Source organism: Benincasa hispida, chromosome 1 (assembly GCF_027475165.1).
Source record: "Benincasa hispida cultivar pf3 chromosome 1, pf3_genome.v1.1, whole genome shotgun sequence".
In the NCBI taxonomy this organism is placed as follows: Eukaryota; Viridiplantae; Streptophyta; class Magnoliopsida; order Cucurbitales; family Cucurbitaceae; genus Benincasa; species Benincasa hispida.
The window spans coordinates 53501669-53523439 of NC_143478.1; the positions used below are offsets into that span (position 1 = coordinate 53501669).

The 21771-nt window shown below is 34.1% G+C and overlaps 2 protein-coding genes across 2 annotated transcripts; both read left to right on the forward strand.

Annotated features, from left to right (window-relative positions):
- The first annotated feature begins 3888 nt into the window (after window positions 1-3888).
- MPPBETA (Insulinase (Peptidase family M16) protein) lies at window positions 3889-9285 on the forward strand. Its single transcript, XM_039042876.2, has 9 exons — window positions 3889-4974; window positions 5486-5650; window positions 5873-6010; window positions 6099-6250; window positions 6423-6531; window positions 7716-7814; window positions 8343-8408; window positions 8721-8828; window positions 8906-9285. The coding sequence occupies exons 1-9, from the start codon at window positions 4312-4314 to the stop codon at window positions 8990-8992; spliced, it is 1587 nt and encodes a 528-aa protein (XP_038898804.2). The 5' UTR covers window positions 3889-4311; the 3' UTR covers window positions 8993-9285.
- A 7090-nt stretch (window positions 9286-16375) lies between these two features.
- LOC120071878 (biotin carboxyl carrier protein of acetyl-CoA carboxylase, chloroplastic-like) lies at window positions 16376-19279 on the forward strand. The gene is made up of 7 exons (XM_039024290.2): window positions 16376-16950; window positions 17894-17941; window positions 18032-18198; window positions 18319-18634; window positions 18723-18794; window positions 18902-18967; window positions 19066-19279. The coding sequence occupies exons 1-7, from the start codon at window positions 16765-16767 to the stop codon at window positions 19087-19089; spliced, it is 879 nt and encodes a 292-aa protein (XP_038880218.1). The 5' UTR covers window positions 16376-16764; the 3' UTR covers window positions 19090-19279.
- Window positions 19280-21771: the final 2492 nt, after the last annotated feature.

Genomic DNA, 21771 nt, shown 5'->3' on the forward strand with positions numbered 1-21771 from the left:
AAAACTTAAATTAACCTCTCACTTGTACGGTTAATTAAGAAATGAAATAACCAACTAAACAATTATCTCATAATTGTTTTTATTATAAATAAATATAATAACTAACTTATCATATTATATTTATAACCTATAGTTTTAATATCACATCATATGTAATATTTAAACCATAGTTCTTTTCTCCATTATTTAATATAAATCATATTTATATAAAATTCTCCAATTAATATATCTAATACATCAAATCAATTATATCACATATAATTGAACCAATTTAATTATATCATATATAATCAAATTCCCTCTTGTTAATTTGAACATTTCGAACTAACCTAAAAATTAATTCTCAACTTGAATCCATTGAGCTACCAAAGGGACCTTATGGACCTGTAGCTTGAAGCTCCAACGGTACGTGGATAACTGACTAAACTCTTTAGTCACGATATCCACCATCCGTTAACTGTCAGGCACTCCAGTAAAGACCGACAGCTGCACTCTTCTCACTATAGATATATTTCTGTGTTCATTGGATATAACCAATCAATAGTACGATAACTCTTCACAGATCGCTCGTAAGTATAGCTAGGCCAATTTACCGTTTTGCCTCTGTAGTTACATCTAACTCCTTAAGTACCACTGATTCCTCTAATGAACAATACATCATAGTCCTACTATGAGTGAACACTTCTCGGGCCATGAGAAAGTATGTGACGCCATATTGTTCAAGCCCCAAAATCAGTCCTTAAAGGAGCAATCTATCTACTTACCCCTACTTCAGGAAAGAAGTGAGTTCCATCTTGTGTAGTTGAGTTCCCAACTCCCAAATCAGACAAATCTCCAAAGTGGTAGGTTTGAATCGACAATCTGGCCACTCGCACCCATGCAAATCAAAGGACCACCCTTTGTTATGAATGACATTATATAACGAGACTAAACATTTCGTAGTCCGGTCTTATACAAATGCCATTATATAGGATACCCTCGCTCGCATGTCTCTACATGAATGATCAGGATCAGACTATCTGTAGCACTTTACAACACTTGTAACATCTACAAAGCAGGTCGTATCCATAGTGTCACCAGGATAAGGTTTCCCTCCTTTATCCATGTACTACATACCATTTAGGTTATCACTTAAGACATGATCCACTTGTATGTCTCCACATACATGTTTAAGTTACAACAATAACCAGAGATCTTAGTTTATTGGCTTGTGGTTAATGCAACTAAAATATCCTATATTTCATAGACAATAGTGAAGAAAATGTCTCATATTATTATATCACAAGTGTTTGGTCACACAAGTGTACAAATTACAGAACCTACGAGATTTAGGGCATCAACCCCAATAGCGAGCACTAACTATTTTTGGGCATCCTTGTACCACGTTGTCTTACCACTCCTCGTTCTTATCTGAGATTCCCTATTCTAAATGAAGCGACCGAATCCCCAGCAGAAGCATTTGATCGCCTCGCTATTAAGTTTGATTTGAATACAAAAATACAAAGGAGAAAAAAATACAAAATAGTTTACCATGGTTTCTATAGAGAAAATTTACAAAGAAAAACACTTTACCTTTGAAGACCTTTCTTCAGGGAACAATATAACAACACATCTGAATCTTCTCTTTCACTAGGAATGGATCTCCCTTGGAATCACGAACTGGACACCACTAAAAGGGCTTCCCTGCTTTTCTCCAATAAGGATGGTTGGTGGGAACCTTTTTGGAAGAAGGGAGAATTTAAAGTACGAATGAATTTTGGGTTCTCTATATTTTAAGAAAACTGAGAGAATTTTTGTGAGAGAGAGCTAGAGATTTTTTGCATTAAAAAATCATCTCACTAATGTCAATGTAGACATCATATAGAGGGGAGAGAGGAGAGTAACTCCCTCTCACCATTCTCTCACTCCCCTGCAACTGTAGGGGAGTTTTATTTTATTAATTTAAAATTAAAGCAAATTTATTTTAATTTAACTTTAATTAATTAATTTAATATGCATTTGGATCATATTCAAATGCACATCTCTCTCATAACCTAGTTTTAATACGAATCTCATTTACATTAATTTTAATCTATAGTTTTAATATGAACCTCATTCATATTATTTATCATTTAAATCTTATTGAAATGCATTGTCCTCTCATACTATATAGCTTAATTTTGAATCTTATTCAAAATTAGTTTTATATTATAATGTATCTATATACATTATATTAACTGTACCATATACAATTAACATACATTCCCTTAAATAATTTGAACATTTCAAAATTTTTCAAAACTCTTTGATCCTTGCTTTACCTGTTTTTGCGCTAACAAGGTCCTCTTTGATCCTTGCTTTACCTGTTTTTGCGCTAACAAGGGGACCTATTGGACCTACAATTATAAGCTCCAATGATATGAGATTAATTAATTAAATTCTTGAAATAAATTTAATCAACATTCATTAACTATGAGACATTCTATTAAAGATCCATAACTGCACTCTTATGAACTGTAAAATATTTTTATGTGCAGTGATATAATTCATTATAAGCAAGTGATCATTCATATATTGTTTGTATTTACAGTTGAGCCAAATTACCGTTTTACCATTGTAATTACCTCTTACTTCTTAAGTAGAACTGATCCTCTAATGAACAATTTGTTTATGGTCCAACCATTAACTAAGTCTCTCTCACGGTAGTGAGAGGGTGAGCCCCATTATTCAAGTTTTGGAATAAGCACTTAAGAGAACAACTTATCTACTTACCCTAAAGGTGGGAAGGAGTACATTCCATCTTGTGTAGCTATTTTTCCAGCTCCCTACTCTGTCTCATCCTCAAAATGGTAGGCACAGTGAGGTGGCAACTTGGGCCACTCTCACCCATACAAATCAAAAGACGATCCGTCATAGGTGGGAGTCCATAATTCATTCAGAATTGAGATCAAGTTACATTTGGTCCTCGTTTGAAATACTAATCTCTTTAGTCAACGATGTTACAATAATAGATTAAATATTTATGGTTCAGTCTTATACAAACACCTTGTATAGGATACCTCAACTCACATGTCTCTATATAAACAATTTGGATCAAATCGTTTGTGATGTTTACAAAGTGGGTCGTATCCATAGTGTTACTAGGATAACGTACCTAACCTTATTCATATATTATAGACCTTTTAGGTTATTACTTGAACATGCTCCACATGTACGTCAATCACATACTATTGAAGTCTCATTAAATAATTTTGGATCTTAGTTTATTGGATTTGAGTTATGCAAATCTAAATGTCAAAATAAATAGTACTTTATTTATTAAATAAACAATTTGTGTACAAAGTACAAACCACGAGTTTAGGATATATACCCCAACACTAAACTCTCAAACTATACTCCTTATCTTCATATCGATGTCTACTGATTCAACCAACGAAATGAAAGGAAAAACTACGTATACAACTTGGCTACATTTTTAACATATGAGACCTAATATATCATAAAACTTGTAAGCATAAGAGATATAACGAAGAGAAAATCAACAAAATAAAATGTGGTTGAGGATACATTAGTACATACTTGCACTTAAATGGGTCTTATGATTTCGAAGTAGAGCATGGACGGTAGATAAAAAAAAAAAAAAAAAAAAAAAAAAAAAAAAAAAAAAAAAAAAGATGCCGAATTGGTGATGGTCGAGTGGAGAGGATGATGGAGAAGGAGCTCAAACTGAGGTGTAGAATACCAAGGGAAAGGCAAAGTATGTAAGAAATTTAGGTGGGTCTCATGTAATTCATCAATTGCAATTGGATTTCCTCCTCAGGTGAGAGCAATCAAATTGTGGGATGGGGGTAACGTGAGGCCCACTAATCCTTACTGTTTACAAAATTTAAATAACCACAAAAGTAAATAAATTGGCTTGCTTGCCTAAATTAGGTCGTATTCATTGTAATTGCAAGTAGGTAAAGGAGACCTAAGTGCAACCTTTTTGTAATAATAGTAATAATAACAAAAACTATAAGGATGCCTAAAGAATAGGATCCAAATTCGTAATATAAGCACTAAATTATACGTAGAAAATTACATAATTTAGAAGGAAATGAAAATGGGAGAAAATTTGGAAAACTTGGTCTAATAGCGCAGCCAAACTAGGCTCGAAAGCCGGTTGTTGAAAACCAAAACGGTGTCGTGTTATGCCCAAAACGACGCCGTAGCATGTATTTTGGCGAAACACGCGCGATGTAGCCCTTTTCACGAGTTGTTCACCATCGTCCTCAAAGAAAGAACTTTGTGTAGCCGCTGTAAACCCTAGGGAGCAAGGGCCCAAAATCAATCATGGCGATCAAGCGTCTTCTCACCCTCGCTCGCACCTCTCACCGGCGATCATCCGCCTCCTTCTACCAAGATGTTAGATCGGCCTCCACTTCCCCGGCGGTGGCTTCTTCTTCTCCACCTCCCTCTCCTCCGCCCCCCAATGCCATGATCTACGATCGCCTCGCAGAGGCTGTCAAATCCAAGCTCAAACAGCTTGAGAACCCCGACCCTAGGTTTCTCAAATACGGCTCGCCTCACCCGACCATCACTGACCACACCCGGATTCTCTCCACGCCTGAAACTCGCGTTACCACTCTCCCCAATGGCCTCCGGGTGGCCACCGAGTCAAACCTTGCTGCTCGGACTGCGACGGTTGGAGTCTGGATCGATGCCGGGTCGAGGTTTGAGACCGAGGAGACTAACGGAACTGCTCATTTCCTCGAGCATATGATTTTCAAGGGAACGGAGAAACGGTCAGCTAGGCAGCTCGAGGAGGAGATCGAGAACATGGGTGGTCATTTGAATGCTTACACCTCCAGGGAGCAGACTACTTATTATGCCAAGGTCTTGGACAAGGATGTGCCCAAGGCTTTGGATATTTTGGCTGACATCTTGCAGAACTCGAAATTCGATGAGCTCCGGATTAGTCGTGAGCGTGATGTGATTTTGAGAGAAATGGAGGAGGTAAGAATCCTTTTCCGTTTGTTCGATTTTCTATGTATGTAATGGAATTGTACAGCGTGTTTTGTGTCTTATTTGGAAGGGTTAGTAGCTAATTGTTAAAAAGGTTGAAATTCTAGACGTAAATAAATATCAGAGCACATAAGCCGCAACTGTTCACATATCAGGAAAGTTTGTTTCTTGTATATGTATGTATTGATGGAGCCCATGAGCGTGTTTCAGTGGCACTCGTACCAGATTCGCTTGAAGTAGAGTAGTGATTATGGTCTGTTATTTGCACAATGTAGGTGATTAACTTATTGATTACAATCAAAATCATATTGTAGCAAAAGGATAGGTAAGTTCTGGTCTGAATTGTGCAAGTGCACTTGCCGACTTGCATTTAGTTTGTTTTGCCCGTGTTCCTGTTTCCTAGTACATAAGGAGACTCATTTCAAACCTGGAACCGGGGGGGGGGGGGGACTTTCTCATTTTTATATTTAGACATATAGTTTAATGATATTGACCTGTGCAGGTTGAGGGGCAAACAGAAGAAGTTATCTTTGACCATTTGCACGCAACTGCATTCCAGTATACTCCCCTTGGTAGAACTATTCTTGGACCAGCTCAAAATATCAGGACAATTACCAAGAATCATCTTCAAAGTTATATTCGAACGCATTACACGGCCCCAAGAATGGTATGACAACTTATCTGATTGTTTAGGTACTACTTGACAGGATATATAGTGAATGGTGATATGGACTAACTTCACACCAAAGGATAAAGTTTCATCTTTTTGTTCATTGTGGGATGATGTTTGTACTGTATCTTTCTCCCATTTCTCTTCTCGATCAAGATCCTTGTTCAATGCTTTATTGGGAAATGGTCGTCAGTCAAATAATGCTACTGTTTCTTTCAGGTTGTTGCTGCTTCTGGAGCTGTTAAGCATGAGGATTTCGTTGAGCAAGTAAAGAAATTGTTCACGAAGTTGTCCGCAGAACCAACCACCGCTAGTCAGTTGGTTGCAAAGGAGCCAGCAATTTTTACTGGTTCTGAGGTACAAGAAGAAAAGATATTTGAAATCTTCATTTCTTTCTATGAATACCTTTATTTTACCAAAAAAGGAAAGTTATTGATTTAAACAGGTTAGGATAATTGATGACGATGTTCCTTTGGCTCAATTTGCTATTGCTTTTAATGGAGCATCCTGGACAGATCCAGACTCCATTGCCCTGATGGTCATGCAGGCTATGTTGGGTTCTTGGAATAAAAGTGCTGGAGGTGGAAAGCATATGGGGTAAATATTTCCCCCTCCTTATTTTGTCCTTTATAATCTTTGCATCTTAATTTCAATCTTAGGTTTCCTGTTTACTACGGACCTGTGGAAATTATTTTCATGATCGTTAATGACAATCATTTTCATTATTCATAATTATTGTTCATTTTTTTTAAAAAAAATTTTTGAACAGTTCTGAGCTGGCCCAAAGAGTTGCCATCAATGAGGTAGCAGAAAGTATGATGGCTTTCAACACCAATTACAAGGACACTGGTCTTTTTGGTGTCTATGCTGTTGCAAAGGTAAATGTGGCATTAGGATTAATTGTCCTTGAAATATTCTATTCCTTAATGCATACTTCAACTGTTGCTTTGATAATTTTCATATGTATCATGGCCTTTGGTTTACTTGGATCTTACAGAGTTAAATGCTGAGTTCCTTTAGGTTTTGCACCACACTTGGGCCTCTCAACCTACATGATTTTTTTTTACTAATACTGGTCTTTTAGAACTATGGTCAATGGATGCCTTCATTTTCTTGTTAGCAAACCAATGTTTGTCTGCAATTTCTTTGTTGAAAAACATGAGAGGCTTTCATTTCTATTTTCTTTTTTTCCTTATTAATGTTTCAATTTGTGCTTCTCTTTAACCTTTCTGGAATGTACAATTTGATGTGATCTTTTTTGTTAGCAGGCATTATTTCATTAAAAAGTCATATATGACGTATGTTTTGAATTGAATTTTGTTCTTGTAAACTATTCTATGCTTCTGAGTTTTAATAGAACTGCAAAAGTTGAGTTTTATTTTAATTTTTGTGTGGTTGATGGTCTATTCACCTAATCTAAAATTTTTTTAAGTCACTCGCCTGTCCATATGCCCTGATTCTAAATTAGGGACACTGCGATTAGACTTGTGATATTTGGTAGTTCATAACTATGAAAATTTATAGGCATGTTTGTGAGTAGCTTTTGATTTTGGCTCAATTGCATAGTATAATGATTTGTTAGTGACTTATTGTGATGTCTTCAGTCACTTAGCTTTTAAACATTCAGTTATTCAAGCTGGTGTATGTATCATTGTTAAATTCATTATCTATGAGGTCCGCTAACTTCAACCTGATAAGGTGTGTGCTTTTTGAGGACCATACTGTGACGTTAATAATCTTTTATGCAATTTTCCCTGATTTCGTTTGAAGATATTTCTTGGTGCGTTTGGTTGTTGGTTCCTAATGTCTCTATCACTAGCTGTATTCCTGAAGGAGAAAGCCAGAGTCTGTTTACCGTAGAGAGACTTGGTCTCAGCAATTTCTTGATGAATTTAGAAGACATGAATTAAAGAATTTATTATTACTTTTTTTTGGGAGGATTGTGAGGGTTGAGCTGTCTGTTCTCTTTTTTCCAATTCGTTGTTTTCATACAATTATGATAACTGCAGTTCTATTTCTTAGCTGAAATTTATGAATCTGAGCTTTGTGTCCATGTTTCCAGCCGGACTGCTTGGATGATCTAGCCTATGCAATAATGTACGAGACAACCAAGTTAGCTTATCGGGTTTCAGAAGCTGATGTTACCCGTGCACACAATCAGGTAGATGCTGTAACTCTTATTCCCCTGGGCTCTGGCTTTAAAGTTGGCGTCTCCTCCAAGTTTTTATATTAACTGAATCTTGTAATTGATAGGGGGAAGTATCACAAGTTAATTCATATTATGTCAAAATTAGAAGGGATGAACTTGTTCTTTAGGCAACGTTTTACAAGTTAATTCATAGTATCACAAGTTAATTCATATTATGTCAAAATGTCTAGTTTTTTGTATTGGTAACTGGAATGATGCTCATTTCAAGAATTATTCTGAACCACTTCAGAGTTAGAAATTTCAAACTTGTTATGATGGGACATTGTGCCCAGATGATGCAACTGTGTCCTACATCATTCTCGCATGCTCCCCAGTCCCCAATATAAGAAATGCCATAGATTATGCCTAGAAAAATTGTTCACAACTGCCTCTTAATAACCATTGGAAGTAGATGATTTGAGGAGTGGGCGTGTATTTTTTTTTCCCACTCCACCCAATAATTATGTGTTCACCCATTTACACTTTTGTCGCAATCTGCAGTTGAAATCTTCTCTATTGCTTCACATTGATGGAACAAGCCCAGTAGCTGAAGATATTGGGCGTCAGGTGGGTGCTCCTTGCCAATATCTTAAATAATGACATTCTTCAAGCATATCAGTCCTTGGTTCAAGATAACATGCAATTGGCTTACAGTACAAATATGTCTGGAAGAAGAAAAATAAAAGAAAATAAGGAGCTTTTTACATACGTATAAGGAATTTATTGTGCTGAAAACTTGTCTGAGATGAGTTTCTCGACTCCTTTCATTTGTCATATGCTTGTCTTTGTTGTTTTGCATGGTCATTCAACTAATGAAAGCTATATTGATCTAGTAGTGTAAAGTAATCCAATTTCTCATATTTTCACTGGGTTGTGCAGCTGCTTACATACGGACGTAGAATTCCGTTTGCTGAATTGTTTGCAAGAATTGATGCTGTTGATGCAAGCACGATAAAACGTGTTGCCAATCGCTTTATTTATGATAGGGTAAGAATCAGAAAGAGGTAGGGTATAATTCTCTTTCCCGAGTTCACTTTATTGACCAATTTTTCTCACTGGTGCAGGATATTGCAATTGCTGCATTGGGTCCCATCCAAGGTTTGCCCGACTACAACTGGTTCAGACGCAGGACATACTGGAACCGTTATTAGACGATATCGATATCAGTACCGTGTTATTTTTTGTTCACATTCAGCAGCAGTGTTCTCGCAAAATAATTTTCCTTGCCAAAAAAGAATTGCATCTCCTTTCAGAGAATCTCAGGCGGATTAATTATTTGTTTTTGCCAGTTGTAAAAGTCATACAAAGGAATAAGAAGTTTGTATGTTCCTTGTTCAAGTGTGATGTTAACTATGGCATTGGAATATCCCAATCTTTGACATTTACGCTGAAATTTTTTTGAAAATCATTTTTGGTAGCTGAACTAATTTATGTTTTCTTCTTATTTCCTTGGAGCTTTCCTCTACTTGTTTGCCCTTTTGTGAAGCAATGTAAAACATGTGCCATTTTTTCACTTGTCCATGTTTCGTTCCTACTATTTTGACTAATTTTCCCAAGCAAGAGATGCTGTCCAAGAAACTTGGGCAGTTGTTGACTTGTAATATATTCTAAAATTATATTTTTTATTTTTTATTTTTTTTAATGTTGTAAGATTTAAATCTTGTGGTAGAAGTAAGGTTTTAAATATCGATGGAAATATTGTGGTATTGATTTTATAAAAATATCTTGATGAAAATTTATGGAGAACTTTATAGGAATTGTTGGAAATCAATAGAAATTGTTATAATTAGTTAGTAAGACAATATTTAGATGTATGGTGTAAAAATTTGTGTAAATCAAGAGTAAAAATTTAAAAATAAAATATTGGTAATTAATTGCAAATTCAAAGGACATGAAATATGTAAAATAATTGTAAATTATTTATATGTAATTTTTTTTCTCAATTTTGGTTTTTTGGAAATGAAAATTTTGGATAGTAAAAAAAACAAAATTCACATTAATTCAATTTTCAGGTTAAGTGATATGAAAATTCAATTAAAAAAAGTTTGAATGAAGTAAACATAAATATATGTTATTTTTCTAAATTTTGGTTTCTTGAAAATGAAAGCTTTGGATAATAAAAATAAAATAAAACACATATCAATTCAATTTTGAGATGAAATTATACATTGACGTGTGAAAATATACAATTCGTGTAATCAACATATATCCATAAAACCTTTAAAAACTTCCATTGAGCTAACCTAATTGCTAAAAAAACAAAGTTTTCATCAAATTTCGAGATTCTCGAAATTTCGATCGATTTCAAAATTTAGAGAAATTTTGAGAAATGAGGGAAAAATCGAAATGGCCCCATTAAAATTTCCATCGAAAATTTAAATTATGGGTAAACATAATAGAACTAAATTGAATATTACTTAGAAAGTTAATTGGTAATCGTAAATTTTGAGGATACATGTATAATCATGTAAAACTAACAACATAATAAGCCCCAAATGGTTTTTCCACTTTAAATCTAAAAGTAGATTTTTACTTATTGACTGATACTAAAAACAAAGGGTTTTTTGTTTTTTGTTTTTATTTATTTATTTATTTTGTACGGATGATCTTTTTAGGTGGGTCTTTATGATTGATGACCCGCCCTTCACAAATATAAGAAATAAAACCAGCTTTCGTCATACAGCACTATTACATTTTATAACTCATTGCGTTAGAGATAACCATGTTTATCGTAGGCTTAACGCGATAGTCATCCCTATCGCAATTTTATTTTTTTTCAGAGAAACCTAACAAACTGTGAGAAAATGGGAAAATACTACAAACATATCGCATTAGGGATGACCATTTAGTTTTAACGCAATAACCATCTCTATCGCAATTTTCGTTTTTCTCACCCAAAAATAACCAACTGTGAGAAAATGGAGAAAGCACAACAAAAAATAAAAATCGCGATAAAGACGGTCACTGCATTAAGGGGTACAATACACATGGTCATCTCTAATGCAATACATTAAAAAATGTGGTAGTGTGCTATTTCGTAAGTAGAAGGTTATATTTCATACATTTGTAAGGGACGGGTCATCAATCATAAAGGAGTTTGAGAAAGAATCATCCATACAAAAAACTTCTAAAACAGATCAAAACTCTTATAAAATGTTTAAATTATATCTTTTTGTACTTTATTTGCAAATTTTATTTATAAATGTGTTTTAAAAATATTTTGTTTTATTTTATTTTTTTAATTTGTTGATCTGTTTGATTGGGTTTTTTTTTCTTATATTGAATTTAGTTGAAATAAATAATGGATCTCACTGCAAGAAATGAGTTCTTTAGTGTGTTACTAAAAATATTTTTCGTTGCAAATAAGTTTTAGATACTAATTTAAATCATTGCAAGCATTCATGCTAAAACCTAGTCAATGAAAGGTTTTTGGGACATTTAGTAAAACAACGTCACAATCTGCGAAAAATTTACCCAAACGTCGTAATCTATGGCGTCTAACAGAAAGTTACAATATGTGATGTCTATAAGAAATTCGTAATATGCGATGTTTACGGGAACGTCGCAACATCTAATAGAAAGTCACAGAATGAGACGTTTACTAAGAAGTCATAAGATATGATAATATTCAATGTGTATGTACTTGACACAATAATGTAGAGTGGCTACTATTCAAACTATTTAAAGGATAAATTACTATTTTTAGTCAAATATGTTCGGTTACTAGTTTTTAAACTGAATGTCATTTTTTAAGAATCTATATACTATATAAAAGGGGCAAAATGAGGAGAATCTTTACATTCCCATTTTGCCCCTCACTTTTAAATATATGTCCATTATACCTTTCATCTTAATGGTTAGTTATTTAAATCTATTTAAACTCAGGAAAAACATAACTTTTCACCAAAATACATTTCCACCTAAAAACATACCCTTTTCACCAAAAACACTTCTTGTGCAGGTAGGTTTATTTATCATCTTTGATTTTATTTCATTTCATTTCTTTGTTTTGATTTTGGTTTTTTAGAGTGACGGTTATTGATATCATTTCTCTTCTCAACTTTATTATTGCTTGGTGCATTGTATGGGTGATTTCGATACGAGTTTTTCGACAATGTCATGCTAAAGGTATGAATGGATGTGTATTCCACCGTAAGATGATCTTTGAAATCAACTAATTATTTATCTTCTCAAGTTCATTAACGTGTTTTTTTTTTTTTTCTTGTGTTTGAAATTTGTGTCCGTCCACGGTTGCAGGTAGGTTTATTTATCATCTTTCATTTTATTTCTTTGTTTTGATTTTATTTTCTTTAAGTGGTGGTTATTGATATTGTTTTTCTTCTATTTTCATTATTGTTTGGTGTATAATGTGGGTGATTTCAATATGACGTTTTTCAATGATGTCACCTAAAGGTGTGAGTGTATGTTTGATTCAGAACAAAATGTTCGTCGTTCGATTCCTTCTATTCCACCATAGGGTAAACTAATAGTTAATAAAATAAGCTAATTATTTATCATAGGATAATCTAATAGTTAATGAAACAAGCTAATTTTTTAGCTTCTTATGTTGATTAGTGTGTTTTTTTATCTTTCTTGTATTCATAATTTGTGTTCTTCCTTGGATTTCTAAATAAACTTTTTTGTCACGATTTTTCTTCAAAGAATAATTCTTGAGGTTTAAGTATATGTGTGATGAGTAATTGGTTGAAATTAATATTCTCTATATTTTGAACCATGAATGGAGAATTAAAAAAAAAAATAGAGAAAGAGATATAGAGAGAAATTTTTCTCGAGAAAATTAGGGAATGGAGTAGATATGAAGTTAGGAGGTGAGAATGTAATCTTCTTAATTTAATTTATGGAGTCCATCATGATTTAATTATTGTATTCATTATCCTTCATTTTCATTGTATGATATAAGTTTTCACGTATTTGTTCTCAATAGCATCATTAATAAAAATAACTAATTATTTATTTTCTCATATTCTTTAGTGTGCCTTTTATATTTCTTATGTTGAGAATTATGTTTATGTTGGCTTTCCAAATAACTTTTGTTAGGATTTCTCTCTTCAACAGAAAAAAAAAAAAAAAAATTGTTAGGATTTTAAGTATATGCATGAAGAGAAGTTAGTTGACATGTGAATGAAGAAGAAATGGTTTAAAAAATAGAAGTATGACAAATATAGTGAGGGGATTTGAGTAAATTAAGGAATGAAATAGATGTGAGTAGAGATTAATTTAAAATAATAATAATTTGGTTTGACATAAATATTAAAATTAAAAAATAATAATATAAAAACATTAAAATAAAAATTATTACATTAGCTAACTTTTAAAAGTTTTATAATAATTGAAGCAAAATTATATAGTATTTATTTAATACGTCCTAAAAATATCGCATATATTTTAATTTTTTCAATTAAAACTATAAGATTCACGTACATGTAGGTTTGAAAGGTAACTTTTTATTATTTCAATGAAGGATATTATTTTTTAAATTATAAAAACAATTTATAAAAGTTATATGTTTTCTCTCGTTCCCATTTTCTCTCCTCCCCTTCTTTACTCATCATGCATCATCTTTACTTAAGACTTTTTAAATCTCTTCTTAAAAATTTGGAACTAAAAGGTACATTTTAAAAATTTAAGAATTATACGCATATATTCTTTTAAAATTCAAAAACTAAAAAGATAAAATTTTCTTATGTAAATAATTTGTAAGATTTACAAAATCAAGCAATATGCAAAACTCTTGTTCATGTCATTAGGAAAGTCTCAACTTGAAAAAGCTACCAAATCTATCGACAATAATTGATTATTGACTAAAGCTACATTATAGAAAATATCCATGAACATTTGTACTTTCTTTTAGAAATACCCATGAATTTTTTTGAAGTTTTATTAATACCTTCAAATTTTCTAAACATTGTTAAAAAATATCCTTATCATTTGTATATATAGACAAATATCGTTAGTATTTTCTTATAAAAATACGTCTCAAATTTCAAAATGTTCATCAATGCCTTCAACCTTTCAAATAAAAGTTTAAAATGTCCTTACTATTAGTATATGGACAAACCGTATGTCCTCATTTCCTCATTTTCTCATTTTCTTTTTTTTTTTCTCCCATCTTTTTCAATTATTTCTTACTCTCCTCCTTCCCTTTCTCAATCTACAAAAAAAAAACTCATTCCTTTCTTTAGAAATAGCATTATATTTCTCATTCTTTTGGTTTTGGAAAGAATCACCATTGATTATTTTTGTGCAAGAAAAATCTCTTCAATTCAGCCAAAGTTATGGAATTGTGTCTCATTCTTATGGCTTTTCCTTTCCTTTTTATAATCGTTTTTACTTCCTAAGATTTCTCTATTTGGTCTTCAACACCGATTTCTTAATAAGTTTCATGCACCTTTTATATTCTTTAGTTGTTCATCTTAGATTCCAAAAGAGAAATTTATTTATGTATTTGTGTTTAACAACTTGAAATGTATGATTTGTATTTCAATTAATTTTTTTTAGAAGTAAAAGAAGTTGGTCGATACCTTCAACAAGGAAGGGACTTCTTTGAATCTACATCTACAAAAGAGAGCTCGTAAGTGATTATCTCAAAGAACGTCAATGTCTAAAACAAGGGTGAAGATTTGACTTATGTCTATTTCGATTTTTTCCCCCCTAAATCGAGATAAAACGTAAAATTAACTATATAAAAATCATTAGGTTTCAAAAGAATCGATGTCAAGGGAAAGATCTGACGGTGCAAATACAAAAGAGAGGAAAACTCAAGAGAGATAGAATGAAGAGGTGTGAAGAGTCAAACACATATAAAGAAAGGAAAAATAGAAAGAAAGGGAATTAGATACAATTGGTTGAAAACAGTTAGAATTTCTTCTAGAAAAAGAGTAATTCGTAAGAAGGTATTGAAAAAAAGAGAGGAAATAATAAAATATTAGCTCATAGATTGACGTAGAGAGGAAATGAAAGATAAATGAAGTGTTAGATCACTGTTAGAGTAACTTGTGAGAAAATAAATACAATTTAAAAAATCAAATGGTTTTAAAATATAACCTCAATGTTTGTAAATAAATAAACTTATCTTTATTATCACTATTTTTTAATGAACAAAGGGTCTGAATAATCTCAATTGACTTATGTTATATCTATGTATATGTATACGTATCAATTATCCTAATTTTATTCACTTTGCCAACAAAAGTCAAATATTAAGTTAAATATTAATTGAGTAAATTTACTCAAATTAATTGAAGGAAGAAGTGTAAATATGATCCTCAATAATATTTCGCTTAATAAACTTCTTCATATTAAATTGAAATATTTTCAATAGATATTGAAAATGTCAATGTCCAATAAAGGCCTGCATTAATTCTCATGTCCCTAACGTTGCCTATAACTAAAAAGGTCATAAAGGTCATAAATCCAATGGCATTAATTGATATGACTTCAAAGGCAACATTAAACACTTTTTTTGGGGTTAAATTAAAAGATTCAATTAAGTTTTGAAATGGTATCTATTTGGCTTATATATTAATAAGTTATTTTAACATTTAGAGGTTATAATCACCGTGCTAAATTTTCAATGATGCCAAAATAGGCTTGAGTCGATGGCGTTGGCATATACTCTGTTTCTAGAGATTGGAAGTTCAATCCCTTTTTCGCAATTGTTGTACATGTCAATGTTTTTATGTTTCCATACATAATCCATACCGTAGAAATTATTTACGAGTGTATCAAACCATAAAAACTAAATTTTAACTTCTTTTTTTTTTTCCAAATTGCGGGGACCAATTTTACATTTTAGCCTTTAATGTAAAGGATGTTTGGAATACATTCTTAAGTGTTTAATTTAAAAAGTAAGTCATTTTATAAAAATTGAATATTTGGCAACCACTCAAAATAGATTTTAAAGTGTATTTAAAACCTTTTTGTTTAAAAGTGTTTAAATAAAAATGAGTTTTTTGAAGAATATTTTTTTTTAAATCAATCCAAACGGGCCCTAAATGTACAAGTAAACACAACTCCACTTTTTTTGGTGACAAAGGAAAAGGGAAATTATTTTAAATGATTGTTGAAATATTTACAAAATAATAGCAAAATATTATATTCTACCTACAATAGACCGCGATAGACAATAAAATTCACTATATTTGTAATGGTTCATTTTCCTATATTAAAAAGAAAAACTATAATAGAGTATAGAGATTGAGACATGAGTACATAAATTTATACCATAAATACATCTTGACCTAAACTATCCAATTTTTCCTTTTTATTATCATTAAATTTTTGTAAGAATTTGAAGTTTGAACTTCTTAACCAGAGTATATGCTTTTGAATTAGACATTTTTATTATTTTTCTTAAATACAATTGATTCAAATTACAAATTTTTTAATCTGTAATACATTAGTATGCTAGTTGAATTATGAATGACGGATATGGTCAAAGAATTCAAATTTCCACCGCACGTGTTTTTGGAAGTAAAAGAGAGATGAGGTGAAAAATGGACGTGGTGATGTTTGTGTGTTCGTTAAAAAGAAAAGAAAAGAAAAGAAAACGGCGATTTTGATTTAATGCGCTCTCTTTCACTCTCACTCTAAAGCGCTTTGTGATCATCGAAAAAATTTCTCCAAACGCCAAAATTTCTCATTTTCCCATTTTCCCTTTTCTCGCCTCCCACGCCCCGCCCCGCTCTTGTTCTTGGATCTCATCGCCATTCATTTTCATTTCTTTCTCAATTCCCCCAACTCCCTCTCATTCACATCTCACTCCCATTTCCTTCCTTGAAGATTCTTGAATTCTTCTTCTTCTTCTTCTTCTTCTTCTTCTTCTTCTTCTTCTTCTTCTTCTTCCCCATTTTCAATCATTTCTGTGCTCACAACCACTTTCTACCTTCTGGGTCGCTCTCCAATGGCCTCCTTTACGGTCCCATGCCCCAAGGCCTCCACTCTTCCCGGTTTCGGCTCCACTGCTCAGAAGATTCGCCATCACAACCACATGAACCACAATCTTTCTCTTCATCGCCACGGTTTTTGCTTGAAGGATTCCTTTTCGTTTGGATCTTCTTTTGTCGACCCGCCATTTTCTGGGATTCAGGTCTGTAACTGGGTTCATTCCCACATTATTGTTATAATGTTCAACGACTTCATGTTTTGCAATCTCTAAACTGTAAATTTACTCCATGGTTTTTTTTTTTTTTTTTTTTTTCTTTCTTTTTGTAAATTTTAGAGATGGAAATGATGGATGTTTTATTGGTAAATTTTGGTATGAAACCATGTGGGGTGGAATGTAAGAGAGTAACTGATGGAATTTGGGACATTTTAAGTTTCAATTTTAGGACTTAGAAGAGGTCTCTTGGATACGAGTTTCCATAGTTGTTTTCACTCGTGGCACTTTTCTGTTCAATTAGAATCATAACCCAGAAAAAAAGATGATGAGTTAAAGAATGATGAAAAAGAGCAAAGGACAAGAGAAACTTTGTTTACGAAGTGATGTTCTGTTTTTTAAGGTTTGGTACAGTAATCACAAGGTTGTTTACTGTTTTTGGGCTGTCTTGAGGCAGACTGCAGATTAGTTTTCATGTTTTCAATGAAATTGTTTATTGTCCTAAAAAAGTAGTTCTGCGTTAGGTATCAAATTTTGGTGTCTAATTCAGTCAGCAGCACATCACGCTCCTCTGTTTTGATGTATTCAAGGGGTTTAGACGGTCCTCTTTTAGCTGGGGTCCTATCGGTCATTATTTGGAGTTCGTGTTGATGAACTGAAAACTTATCCCTTTGAAAGGGAACATGTTTACCTAGCAGTTGATTTTAGTGACAAGGTTGGTTTAGAGGACATTTTGAAGCTGAATGATGGTGTAGTACTGATGTCTTTGTCATTATCATTATAAACTGTTCACATGTGTTTCTAAAGTTTTTTTTTTTTTTAACTACAATTTATATGAGAAGAATTTGATGTTCATGGAGCCTGTAAATGGTGAGATGTTCATGCTTCTAAATTACATTTTGATTTTGGTATGTACTTCTTTTGTGTTTTCCAGAGTCCAAACAAGAAATCTGCTGGTTTAGTTGTGTATGCACTTAATGAGGTTAGTTATTGGCATGAGCTTTACTTTTCTATTTTTATATATATTCAAAGATTTTAGGTGTATGTATATATATATATTTTTTTATCATAGGTGGTTGTTGGAAAAACTTCAAATTCTGCACCAGCACTTGTCCCTACACCTGGGAATGCACCATCTGGAGGAAAAGTCGACTCTGCAGTTGCAGTTTCTGATCAAAGTTCCCTTCCAGACGAGTCGTCAGTTTCTGCCTTCATGAGCCAAGTTTCAGATCTCATCAAGTGCGTTATTGTCTTCCATATTGTGAAAAAGGAATTAACCTTTGAGGGTCAAGTCATCATCCCGGTTTGCAACACCTTTTTTCGTTGAATGAAATCTTTACATACTCTTTTCATATGCAGACTTGTTGATTCAAGAGACATCATGGAACTGCAACTGAAACAACAGGATTGCGAAATTGTAATAAGAAAAAAAGAAGCTTTACAGCCACCAGCACCTGCACCGGCTCTCAGTCCATACATATCACTGCCACCACCTCAAGCGCATAGCATGGGTGCACCTCCACCGACCCTGGCACCTGCACCTACAGCTGCTTCTGCTGCTCCTGCAAGCCCTCCCCCTGCACCAAAAGCGGGTGGTTCTCATCCACCTTTGAAATGCCCCATGGCTGGAACATTTTATCGAAGCCCTGCGCCGGGAGAACCTCCATTTGTGAAGGTAACATGAGAATGATATAATGAGGGGGGAGGATAGAAATATCTCAGGACTCAGAACTTCCATATTTCATGTGTTCTGTTTCTTGTAGGTGGGAGATAAAGTGCAGAAAGGCCAAGTGATATGTATAATTGAAGCCATGAAGCTAATGAATGAGATTGAGGTTAGCTTTGATAATGCTAACCTTTCCCTTAAACCCCACCTTTTTTTTTTTTTTTATTCAGATATGTATGTGAGTTGTTAGTGTACTTATTCCATGTTTGACTTCAGGCTGATCAATCTGGAACCATAGCTGAAATATTGGTTGAAGATGGCAAACCAGTCAGCGTAGACACGGTACTCTCTCAATCCCCTTGATATCGTAACGGTACGAACTCTCATCCATTTTTTGGCCTTGAAATCAATCTAAAATTTTAAAATATTCTTTTGTGCAGCCTCTTCTTGTGATCGTACCTTGATAGCCTTGAAGAGAGGACAAACTTTCAATCCCATTGGCTTCTTTTCTTTTTTCATTTTTCCTTAGGTTCAAATTTGTTATAGATTTTACGCACTAATGGAAGATGTGTACCTTTTACTAAAAATAAAGACAGATGTATTGTTGATTGAAAGGGACGGTACCTTTAGAGGGCCTATTCGATAACATTTTCATTTTCTGTTTCCTATTTTTATTTTTCATTTTTTAGAAACTGACTTGATTGATAATCATTTATGTTTTTATTTTTAAAATTTAAAAAACGTTTTTAAAAATGAGGTCAAAATTGAAGAATTACAAAAAATAATTTTTCTTGTTTCGTTTCTATTTTATTTAAAGTTGTAAGTTGTTTCTAAAATATATTGAAGTGGAAATTTGGTTAATTGGTGGGGAAGCATGTCCAAATTACTCCTTAATTTCATGATCTTGGGATCAAATCTCACTTGAGATTTTTTTATTTTATTTTTCTTATCTTGTTCTATTTTAGTTTCTAAACTGTCAAAAACATCTATTCTAGTCCCCAAATTTTTAAAAATTACTTACTTTGATCCCTACTATTAAAATTTTGTTAACTCTTAAACAGAATAATGAGATGACTAGTATTTTTGGATGACTAAATTGCCAACCAAGTTAACCATACTTAAAAATCTAAGGTTTCAAATTCTTTGTGAGTCGGGAGGAGATTTAGAAGGCTTTATTCTCGATGAAGTCTGGGAAGGCTCTTGGGCTTGATAGGTTTTCGGTGGATTTTTATAGAGCTTCTTGGAGTGTGGTTGGGGATGATTTATGTGACGCTGTACTAAATTTTTTTAGACCTGTTACCTACCTGGTAGAGTTAATTCTACTACTATTACTCTTATCCCAAAAAGGCGGGGAGCTGATGAACGTATGGAGAAATTTCGTCCTATTTCTTGTTGCAATGTTGTGTATAAGTGTATCTCGAGGATCTTAGCTGAGAGATTGTGGTTGTGGTTGCCTGCTTTCATCAGTGGCAACCAGTCTGCGTTTGTTCTGGGTAGGTCGATTTTCAACAACATTTTATTATGTCAGGAGCTTGTGGGGGCCTATAAGGAGGGCAGAGGGAAGCCGCTTTGTGTGTTGAAGATAGACCTTCAGAAGGTGTATGATTCGGTCAATTGAGATTTTCTGTTTGGTGTGCTGTTGGTTATAGGTACGCCCCTTCAGTTTGTTAGTTGGGTGAGGGCTTGTGTTACTTCACCTAAGTTCTCTGTGATGATTAATGGTTCCCTTGAAAGGTTTTTTCCTGGTTAAGGCAGGGGATCTGTTGTCTCCTTTTTTGTTTGTGATAGTGATGGAGGTTTTGTCTAGGTTGTTGAATAAACCTCTTGTGTGAGGTTCCATGATCGGTGTGAGTGTGTGGGCCTAACTCATTTGGTGTTTGCCGACGATTTTGATGATTTTCTGTGCAGCGGAGAAAGATTCTTTGGAGTTTGTGAAGCAGGTCCTAGCAGATTTTGCAGCTGTCTGGGTTAGTCGCAAATGTTGGTAAGAGTTTCATGTTTGTTGGAGATGTGGAGTCTGGGAAGGTGAAGGAACTAGCTGCGTTTATGGGTTTCTCTCTTGGTTCACTCAGTGCGGTCTCTCTCCTTTGCTAGGGAGGTTGCAGCTTGTTAGGTCTGTTTTATAGTCCTTTCAGGTCTTTTGGTGTAGCATCTTCGTGTTGCCTATGTGTGTAATTCATGAGGTTGATCGTAATAACGTAGTTATTTATGGAAGGATAATGCGGTGAGTCAAGGTGATGCGTGGGTATCGTGGGATGAGGTGTGTTTGTCGTTGGGAGAAGGGGGCTTGGGTGTGAAGCATGTGGCCTCTTAGAACCGGTATGCTATTGTGAAGCTGTTCTGGCTTCTCTTAATTAAATCAGGATCATTATGGGTGGCATGGGTGGAGGCGTATGTTTTGTGTGGGCGGTCTTTGTGGGCTGTTCGGAGTGAGGTTGGGAGGTCTTGGTGCTTGAGGACTATCTTGCGAAGTAGAGATAGATTCAAGCAGTTTGTTCGATGGTCGGCGATGGTCGGTCTTGTTTTGTTTGGTGGGATCCTTGGTTGTCGGGGGCGCGATTTTGGATTCATATGGGTCTACGGTGGTTTATGATGCAGGGAATAGTTTGGAGGCGTAGTTGTTAGAGTTCATGGATGGTGAGGGAGGTTGGAGGTGGCCCACGGTGTCTTGGAAGCTGCTTGATATCTAGGGTCTTATTCAGGCAGTAGGGCCTAGGGTGGAGGGAGGATTATTGGGTTTGGGTGTCGGATGCTAGTGGTCGATTTTCTATCACTAGTGTATGGGAGAATTTGCGTCCTCATCATCCTAAGGTGTCTTGGGTTGGTTAGTTGTGAAGGACAGGTTAGGTACGCGAGATTGGTTAAGGAGTTTGGGTGCGTTGTCAGGGGGTATCTTCTGTATGGGAGAAGTGTGGAGTCGCGGGATCATTTATTTTTTTAGTGTTGCGTCAGTTAGGTTCGTCGCATCAGGTGGCAGGTTGGGATGTAGAGTTGAGTTGGTTATGCCGAATGGGGTCGGGTAAGAGGGTGCGTAGTAAGTTGTTTCGTGTTTTCTGGTGTGTTTCCATATATTACATTTGGCAGGAGCATAATCGGCGGCTGCATGGAGGTCGACCGAGGTCGATTTCAGCTCTGGTTCACCTTAT